Below are 10,857 nucleotides of genomic sequence, written 5' to 3'. Positions count from 1 at the left end.
AGTTTTTTTTAAACTTTAACATGTGTATCTTTATATGGATTTTTAGTACAAAATTTTGACCAGTCTGTTTTTTGGTTGTATGGAAGATATTGCTGTTAGCAATAAGTCTGCCAAAGTACTTATTCTTTGTACTTGAAGTTTTAAATAAATAAAATAAATAAGAGAGTTGTGGTCTTCCGGTTTGCTTATTATAAACGGACCAATCGGCAAAACTGACTGTGAAGAAGCGGAAGAGAACTTGAGACGTGACAGAAATACAAAACTTTAAAAAATCTTAGCGCTGGTAATAAGATACAAAATTTAAAAAAATAATTTTTGACATAGTTTGATAGTCTATTAACAAATTTTTAAAAATTAAAAATCACCTATCTTCCTCATTGTGATTTTCGTTTATTTTTCATAAGCACCCAGTATAAATTATTGAAATTGGAAATTAATAATTGGTTGCGTCATATAGAATAATTGAATGGATTCAATTTTAAAGCCATTGGCCATTCTCCGAAAAACCATTGAAAATAATGCTAAAACTGTCACCTACCTCATACTATATTTGAAACAACAAATTTACTAACTGTCACGGAGGTTCTAACTAATTTTTGGTCTTCTAAATTTATTAACAGTGAACAGTATTATACAATGGAACTTTGTCTTATTGTTAAAACAAGGCCTGAATATTTTAGTACCCAGGAAAAATTAAAATGTATTAAATATAATTAATGTAAAATAAACACCATAATCTTGTAAAATGATTTGTATTTTTTTATTTGGTTTTGGTTAGACTGTAAGAAATTGCTGGTGGCAATAAGTTCGCCATTTAACCACGTATACCTTTGTTTTTATTTTTGTATTTATCACATTGTATATTATGGTCATTAAGATTAATTATAATTACTATGTTATTATTATCACAAAAACTGCGACAAAGTTCAAAACACAGTTTATATTTTATATTATTGTATTTTTTATTTATTTTTGGCCAGACTGCAATAAATTGCCAGTGAAAATAAGGCCGCCATTAAACCATGTTTTTTTGTATTTATGAAATTGCATATATTACTGTTAATTAAGATTTATTATTATTATTTTATTATTTTGTACACTACAGTATGTTTATATAAAAAATATTAAAAAGTTGTAGCGGTTCGCTCAGAGCTAAGAATTTGGCCTCGTTCCAATAGGTTAAAAATAAAAATTCGTATTCAAAATTAAGTCAAATCAAAGAATGTTCAACTGCGCTGAGCGTGGGTAATTTCTCGATCTATTTCCAGAACTGTAGTCACAAATGATGAAGTACTGGACATAATTGGAGAAGATCGCACTCGCTAAGCAGCGTACCTCGATAGATGGCGCCTAGAAAGTCTCCCGCATAGTAGCTATCAAAGGAGATTTGAACTGCACATCGTATGCTACTTAAAAGAGTCAAAGGATCGAAACCAGAGGTATATTCGATGGAACAGTAAAAGCCACAAACTATAGAAGACGAACCCTCGAGACTAGCTTGTAAAGAGGTATGAACTACGCATCATCCATACGCGTTAAAAACACTAACTGTTGAAGTAATATGCATAATTTTGATATCTCCAATAGTTGTTGGAAATGTTTAAGTTCTAAACATAAGCAGAAAGTGATCACTTAAAACAACCAATGACGCGTTACATGCGTTACATGTTACGCGCACATTTCATGAACGCATTCAGAATATCGATCGAAACTCTGAAACGTTTGAATCAAAATCTGTATCATATACTTAAATATAAATATTGCAATATATTCCCTTTTTTAAACTGTTTTATGTTATTGGTCAAAGCAGTCGGAACACTTATTTGATTGTTTGAGCAACCCGCGTAGGGCACAGGGCCAGCCTTGAGTTTTGTTAAGATGCACAAATTATATACCGCTGTTGCGGCGCTGCCTTATGGATATGTTAATTATGAATGCAGTCAATCATAGGATACAGCTACATCAAAAATAGCATCTAATTTAGATGATCTTGACGTGAAAATACACTCCGAAGAACACTGAGATTCGTTGCACACAATTTCGCCTTTTTCACTTCGCGAACTCTGTGGTATATCAAACACAATGAGAAGAAGCCGTCACCAATAAGGCACGTTCTTCGGACCGCTCTGCCAACTGGAGTACTCCGACCAGAGAGCCGGCCGGTAGCCTCCCGATGGGACTGGCGGAGGAGACGGCGAACGCAACGCGTCTTTCCGAGACACCTTGTAGTTGGCTCCTCCGTTGCTGTCCCAGTACTCGGCTTCCCGGCAGCAGAAGCGCACGCAGAAGTCCAGGCGACCAGAATGCACGGGAAGAGGCACGCGAAAACTGAACGTGTCGTAAATGGTGTACGCGCCAGCGGCGCCGACGGGCGCATCGACGTACGTGCAAAAAGTATCCTCGGTCGTGAGCCACCCGTCCGCGGACCATCTGACCGACACTTCCTTTTCGAACCCGAGATTCTTCACTTTGACGGTGCCGGTCAAAAACCCCTCTTTCTGTTTAAGGATGACGTTTTCGAGCGACACGTTATCCTCGTCGATCCGCCTCCTGAAGTCCACGTAGTCGGACGCGGGCTGCGCGAAGGAGAGCTCCCAGGCGGGCGGCGCCGGCGCGACCGCCGGCGCCGGCCGCAGCGACCAGTGCGGGGGCACGTGCGAGGGCTCCTTCATCACCCTGACCTGCGTCAAGGCCAGGCCGTGGTCGTCCGCGAACACGACGCGCTTCTTGGCGCCGGCGGCAGGCCCGGGGCGCAGGCACGGCCGCGGCGCCGGCTGCTGGGCCCCGAGCGGCAGGGCCGGGGAGGAGTGACGCGAGGTGAGGGGCCTCCGGACGCGGAGGAACGGCGGAGCGCTGTACTCCGCGAGGAAGCCGGCCGGAGGGCTGTGACCGTACAGAGGGAAGCTGTGAGAAGCCAACATTTTGACGGCTTTTCAAATAGATTCTTTTTAAATGTAGGTAAAAACGCGCAATCTTCCACTAGAATTTGCCAATCATAACTGAACCCAATAATATATGGGTACTCTTTTTCAACACCGGCGACTGGATATTTTCAAGTATTTTAGTTTCGCAATGTGTTCGGTAGATTTGAAGCAAACTCTCTGGCTATTCTTATCAGCATTATGGCGATTATTACAATATTGGTATCATATGGTCCCCTTTGTCTCCTGTCATCTCATGATCATCTAGTTCTGGTTTGTTTTCGGAAAAGAGTTACTTAAGAAGATTGTTTAAAGTTGCATCTCATGGTATTTTGTTGGGAACTTCCCTGTCTGAAAAACAAAGAAAAAATATTTATAATAATATAAATACAAAACGGATTAAAAAATGTTGTTATTTGCAATATGTCGTAGTATGATATGAATCCTTTATAACACTATTAACTATTAATAGACACTAACAGATCTTCCGTTCCACTTTGGAAGGGTTCGGCATTTTATATCTTATTTATTTCAACAATTACCTTTACTATTTTTACCATATAACCTCATGTGATAAGTCCTTATGGCTTTAATTTTTTTAACTTTTTGTACATAATGTTATTTTTACATTGGTGGGTTTATTGCCAAATGGCAATTTCTTCCAACCAACCAATAAAATAAAAGTTTTTTTTTTATAATTCAAGTTACAGAACATATTTAATAGAAAAAAAAAGATTAAAAAGCTAAAGATATACAAAAATAGAAATAAACGTATTTGTTTATAAATTACCTTAAATCAAAACTTAACTCAATGGGAAAAAGGAAAAAAGAGGAAAGAAGAAAAAGGAAAGGAGGAGAGAGTAAGGAAGAGAAAGGAGATGTTTCTTAAGACGTGATTTAAACAGAGATAATGTAGTAACATCTTTGATGGTGGATGGGAGATGATTCCACGGTGGAGCCGCGTGGACATTATATGAGTTAGAGAAGAAAGAGGAATTGTGAATGGGTATTGAGAGAGTGCTTCGAGAATTAGAACGAAGAGGTAAACCATGAACTGATAAGCGTTGAAATTTTTCAGGCAGGTATATAGGAGCGTTAGGACTATGAAGTACATTGAACAGAAGTGAAAGGGAGTGATAGTCTCTCCGCTGTCTAATTTTGAGCCATTGCAGTTGCCTACGATAGTCAGAAATGTGTTCATATTTCCTTAGACCATAAATGTACCTTATGCTTGTATTTTGAAGTCGTTCAAGTTTATCGAGTTGCTCACAGCTTAAATCAGTCATGGAAACATCAGCGTAATCTAGAATGGGTAGTAATACTTGTACAAGGGTGCATTTAGTATTAATGGGCTATTACCCTTGTAGAATTTACAGTAGCTAACAATAAATGCTGCAAAAGCAGGGCTCCAAAATATTAGCGGTAGTATATAACAAAGCAGCATTCGAAACAGTTATAGGAAATTCTAAAGTATAATCAGTAGTACGAAACAAAGCAGTATTTTAAATAGTTATCGGTAATGTCAATTTCAATTAATTTCTTTAAAATATTACAATGCATACATTACAATCAAAAATTTAAGACGTACGTATAGTAAAAAGACATAAAATACATAAAGAGACTCTTGTCAAAATAGTAAGAGAATCCTGCTCCGGAAAACCCTTTCGGATACATGAAACAGATCAATATCCAGAGCGATGTTGATCAGCGTAGCGGTAGCCCTTCCAACGGCAGGGTGGTCCTGCATATCGGAATATAAAACAATCTATCTATGCAATAATGCAATCGACGCGGTCTTAGGTCTTAGATCAGGAACATACACACCAATGCTCATCATAATCTCAGAATTATCGACCATACCGCGCAACCGTGGATAAAAATGTATACTCAAATACAATGTGTAGTCAAATACACATTCCTTCTAGTCTGTAAACTGTTTCAGCCGAGCGTACCCCGGAAAAACTCGGTCGGCTGGAGCCGAGAATAATACCCGCACTCTCTCATGAAGAGATATCTCAGAAACTTCTTTTGGATATTCTCTATCTAAGCAACTTAAGTATAGACAGTCAATATGTCTGTCCCCTCAATCTAATTTTCCCAATTCTGACGGCAATAGGGTATGTTAGTTCATTTCGAACTCCCGACGTCACTGCGACCTGTGAATATCTATTGCGACAGAGCCCCGTGAATAATGAGTATTTTAGGCCGGAGCGTTCTTAACAATCTTACAATTTAACATGATCGATAAGGTGGTTGATAGGTTTCTTTATTAAGATTTTTAAAAGAAAAAACAAACATTTTTTTTTTAATCATTGATCAACAAGTCCACTTATATTCACTACGCACTCACACATACACACACCCTCGCACACCCTAAATATATATACTCACCCTAACTAACATGTACAACAATAATAAAACGGATACACTAAATAAGAGTACGCATTGTTTTTTATTTATTTTATTGTGACTATTATTACTGTAATTTCTTGATATACATTTAAAAAAAACTTATTACAACTACGAGACTTTATTATCAATCTAGTAAAATTATAATGAACTGCTTTACTAACATATAATGAAAACTAAATTTTGGTCTATTTACAATTTTTCTTTTGTGACTATTGGTGTTAAAATTGGTGAAAGATGTTTAGTGTTATTATTTTTTATTTTATAAATTGTATTTATATTGTGATATCTTTTACTGTTTGTGGACTGAAAATAGAAATAAAATAGCCTGTTAGTAAACCGGAAGAAGCCAGGCCGACCGGGATTACCAGAATCGTCACCACCCCTCCACCGGCGAAATAATTGACGCCCATTAAGCCCAAAAGAAAATCATGGTTCACAAATTCGCTCTAGCCTAGCACCACTTTATTCCAGAAGAAAACCTAGCTGGTCTATCAACCGACCTAACAAACAACCGTATTAACCACACGCAATATAAAAACCCAATCTTTAATACTAAGACGGCGTCCTCAATAACACACCATGGCGGCGAAGGAGCAGCCCAGCCCGACCCCCGACCGATACACGACTCCCGGCTCTACTCGTCAGGGTATTGGTAGATGAACCCTCTTCCCTTTTACGGAAATAGACAGCACATGACCTGAGTTCGGCTCTGCATTGGCCATGAAGATCATCCTATTAAAATCCCGTTGGAGCCAAAAGAAATGCGCATTCAGATTCCTCGAAGGGCATCCCGCTTTTACTTTACTTTGGTTTTCGGACTGTGGTGATCGAAATTTGATATGTTCCATCGCTCATATTGCTAAACAAATACACATTTAGCACATCAAGTGGAGATTTCGTCACCTCGCCAGATAAAGCTACGTGTACTGTGACTCGGAGAAGATAATTATTGCTGATTATTTCAATATTTATACAGGTTTATAAATAAAATATTATATGCGAACACTATATTGATAAACACAATCACCAGACGTGTTCACGTGATCGCCATTCCAAATATCATACCAGTATTTCTATCATCGAAGTAAATACATTTTGACATCGATTGCATCAGAGATAGAAAACCGTTTCGGGGGAGGAATGTGGAAGCATCGGCATTTATCCCAAACAAACAATTTGCAACAATTTCAATTTCAAACAATTTCAACCCCGGAGATTTAAAAGGCATTTACACGACCTACGACCTGTCATTGGCTGGTTTAAGTGGCCACATTACATTTATCGCTTTCATTATTATCATAAGCCTGACAGCCCAGAGCGGGCCTCGGCTGACTCCGGGAGCCTCCTCAACTCTTGCCGGCCTGCCCTCCTCTCCTTCCTCACATCGCAGTCCACCCATCGCATTTCGGGTCTTCCTGGCCTTCGTCGTCCTTGCGGCACAGAGACAGTTAGACGTTTTATTGAGTTTTTGTCGCCCATTCTTAATTAATTACCCAGCCCACCAATGAGGTTTTATCGGGAACTCAGCCGTTTAGAAAGAGCATCGTTTCTTCTTCGCAGTCTCAATCCTGGGGATTGGTTGGCAGCAAAGTCCCGCATCTCGTCCTTTGCTGATCTCTATTCTCTGCAACCCTCTCCAGCTCGACATATGAGGCGCAGTTTAAATCTTCGCACACTTGCTCCAAATATTCCCGTCGAGGGCGCCCCAGTAATTTGGCCCCTCAGCCATTCCATCTAAGACGTCATGCAGGAGACATTATATCATTGCGTATAATGTGGGCTCGCTTCTCTGGGACTGATTAGGTGCCTCCCTTCTTCGATTCTGCTGAGAATCTCGTCATTAGTGATGTGGTCTCTGCAAGAAACTCCTAATATTTTCTGTAGCACCACATTCCAAAGGCCTCTAGTCTTTTTTTATCTCTTTCGGTAAGGCACCATGTCTCACAACCGTACATCAATATGCTCCAAACATATGTCTTGGAATTGCTTGCGGAATTTTGGATTTATATTATTAGACTAAAAAATCTTTGATTTTTTGTAAAACGCAAGCCCCGCTCGGTGTATGCGGCAGTCGACTTCTCTTTTTGTTCTCCCATCCCAGGTGATCCTGCTTCCAAGGTACGCAAACTCTTTCACGTTTTTCAGAGTTTGTTATGTTCCTGATGATGGTCTTCGACAGCGTCTGCACAGACTGTTTTACCTCCCGGCTTCCAGAGCCAACCTGCCTCTGGTTATGGCGATTGGAAGAGCAGTCAAGCGCTGAACACTATCATATTGGAGATCGACATCTTTCGCATCAGTGAAACTATGTTAAAGAGGAGAGTACTCTTGCTATTGAAGAGTATTTTGCCTTAATAATGTCGAACTATTGCACAAGAGTTCCCGGTATTGTCCCAATATAAGTGAAATTATATTAAATAGAAATGTACATAAATATAGGACAAGAAATAGAAATAGGATAAGACTACCACTTAAGAAAAAAACAAAATCACAAAATAGCTTAATGTATAAAGGGTTAAAACTGTATGATGAGATGCCTGAAAGTATGAAGAATGAAAGAAAACTTACGGATTTAAAAAAAAAATGTTATGTTTATTGTAATAATGTAGTTATGTAAGAAATATTTAATAAGTATTTGTTATAATTGTAAATATATTAGTTAATATACAATGTAATATTAACTAACTTAAGTAAATAAAATAAAAAAATAAATAAAAAATATAACGCCTGTAATATTTATTTATTTTGGTAAAATAAATAAATTAGAATTTTTGGGTATCCATGTTTTGTCGGCCTCGTGATGTAATGGTCAGCGCGTTACCTACCATGCAAGAGGTCTCGGGCTCGATTCCCGACATGGTTGATGTGAAATATTTATTTAAAAGTGTGTTTTTACACTGGAATATTTCATAGTCCCTGGACTGGTACCTAAAGCGTAAGACTGATCATCTTACCTTCATGTATCAAAAAATTATCAAGATACGCTGCGATTGATGTACCAAAGCAGTTATGCACATCAACCACATATATGTTTCACATCAACCCTGATGATGGACGCTGTAACGCGATCCGAAACGTCGGTAGAGAGTACGAACGACACACGGCATAATAACCCAGAAAAACTTATTGTGCAATGATAATGATGTTTCTATAATTCTTTTATCTGTTGATTTAAATTAAGGGAAACGGCTCAAACCTTTATTGTCGTAAAGAGATTCATCTAATTGAATTATTTCGCATACTTGGCAATACCTGAAAACAGTCTTCAAATTGAAGTAATTTAATCAGATGAATCTCTTCACAACAATAAAGGTTTCATCTCTCGAACTTCTCTTAAATCGACAAATTTAAGAACTTAACTTCAGTTTCAAAAAGTGTTTATATTTATACGGCAAAGTTTCTTAAAAATGTACGAAAAGATTATTAAAAAATATTTTAATGAAAACGAGCCATTTTGAAACGAGTCAGTAGTTCATATAAATCAACCAATGATAAGGGAGTTGTGGAAGATTTCCGGTTTTTTACCTTCAACAGACCAGTCGGCAGAACTGACCCAGAAAAAGCGGAAGAGAACTTTTGACGTTACGCGCGGATTAATTTCAGAATTACAAAACTTTAAAAAATCATAGCGCTGATAATACGATAGATAAAAATTTAAAAATATATATCATATAAATAGTCTATTAACAAATAATAAAAATCACACAGACGTTCAAAAGGGCTAAAACATTGTGAATGTTCTACGATGTGTAAATTGTCTACTTAAAACAACCAAAGACAAGTCGTATGCCTTGTAAATGCCTAGACTTCCCTGTTTCCTGCTCTGAAATGTTATCTTAACTGTGCTGTAATTTTTCAATGCAAAAACTAACTTAATTTAAATTATATATATGAATCTTCACACACTAACCTTCGTTTTAAAATAACTTTCCACGGTTCACGTCAATTTAAACTATTTTCACAAAAAATCACTCCAGTAGCCGACGATTTAAAATAAAATTAGTAAAATGGTTAAAATTTCAATTTTTAACGCGCGTGCGAAAATGATTTTTGCTTGTTGCTATGTTGAAAAACTATTGAATAATATTGTAGTGTGAATATGATCACTAAAACCGAACACGCGTGCGCGCGATCCGCCACTCGCCGGTCGACTGAAAATTTAAATGAGATGATTCATTGGGATGAAAATAATAGAATGCTTTTATTGATTGAATCGGCATTAACTTAGTGGAATAACAAGATTATATACATTTTTAATTAATGAAACACTTTGTAAGACCACTTGAATTTATTTTAAAGCACATTCTGGGTAATTTATTTATTTTAAAGAAACAAACATTTGAAAATGAAATAATAACATATAAAATGAACTAAAAACAATTAAAAATAATATATCAATTAATAAATTTAAAGTTGATCTAAAGAAATTTTTTGAACTCGTGTAAAAACAACATTAAATTTTAATTAGTATAAATGTATTATGGTTTTATGTTTTTTTTTTATATATCCTATCTTTTTATTTTTCTTTCTTATGTACTCTTATTTAAAATGATATAAACTCCTATAAATAAACAACTAAAACAGTGTAAGTCACTCTCCAAGCACAAGAGTTAGTCTCTTGTTTTGGAGAGTTACAGTGATAACATTTACTAGATCTGTAAAAGTAGATATGTTTAGAATTTTACAAAAACATGTACTTTTTATGAAATTTATGAATAAAAAAAATATTTTAAAAATACAGTTTAAAGACAAACCAGCAAAGTTTCTAAATAAAAATTATACATATTATTAAATTGTGTTACAACAAAAGGATGTGTTTATGTGTATTTGTAAGTGTAGATGTGTGTTTATGTGCATTAGTGTGGGAGTTAGTGTTCAGGAGGGTGCATCATTAAATAGTAAGTGGGATCGTATCGCAGCCAGAAATAATACGTGTTAATTTATTTTAAAATAAATTAAGGGGTATGTAAAATATATCAATAGATGAAAAAAAAACATTATAGTTAGAGCAAGAACGATAGAGGAAATTAATAGAGTAATTTTACGCGCTAATAATTCACATGAATGAAGAAATTTACAGAAAAAAAGAAAAAAGTTAGAGAATTCACAGAAGCACAACTGACTTCAAAAATATCAACACCCTTAAAACTCTCTTCTGTTCCCTAGTTCGCCCGCACCTAGACTATTCCTCTGTTATCTGGTCTCCATATTATGGAGTTCACATCAAGAATATTGAATCAGTTCAACATCGATTTAAAAAAAAGGTAGGCTGGATGTTGGGCTTATGCAGAGACCAAATACGTATAATGAACTAGAAATTAGCTTAAATATATATTTTCTTCAAGACCGTCGAAATAAATCCGACCTTCTAGTCCTGTTTAAAATTCTCAACTCACTCTTTGATGCGCCTGAACTACTGAGCTCGATAAAATTTAATATCCCAAACCTTCGGACAAAACTTGAATGGTAAATGTTACACAGCGTGGCCACATAAACCAGCCAATGACAGGTGATAAGCCCTGTA

General features: G+C 36.5%; 1 protein-coding gene across 1 annotated transcript; it reads right to left on the bottom strand.

Moving 5' to 3' along the window:
* Nucleotides 1-1,069: 1,069 nt before the first annotated feature.
* Nucleotides 1,070-9,486, bottom strand: Gbs-70E (Glycogen binding subunit 70E). Its single transcript, XM_088241052.1, has 2 exons — nt 9,244-9,486; nt 1,070-3,272 (listed from the first exon to the last, which is right to left on the bottom strand). Exon 2 carries the CDS (start codon nt 2,919-2,921, stop codon nt 2,097-2,099), a length of 825 nt encoding a protein of 274 aa, XP_088097178.1. The 5' UTR covers nt 2,922-3,272; nt 9,244-9,486; the 3' UTR covers nt 1,070-2,096.
* Between the last annotated feature and the right edge of the window lie 1,371 nt (nt 9,487-10,857).

This window comes from Micrasema longulum, unplaced genomic scaffold (genome assembly GCF_059751315.1).
Source record: "Micrasema longulum isolate JH-2025_06_02 unplaced genomic scaffold, ASM5975131v1 h1tg002725l, whole genome shotgun sequence".
NCBI lineage: Eukaryota > Metazoa > Arthropoda > Insecta > Trichoptera > Brachycentridae > Micrasema > Micrasema longulum.
The sequence above is the reverse complement of the archived record's forward strand: the minus strand, read 5'-3'. Positions and strand labels throughout refer to the sequence as shown.

Bases quoted from the DNA above. Each gene is read 5' to 3' on its own strand.
- Gbs-70E (XM_088241052.1), bottom strand. From the start codon at position 2,921: ATGTTGGCTTCTCACAGCTTCCCTCTGTACGGTCACAGCCCTCCGGCC.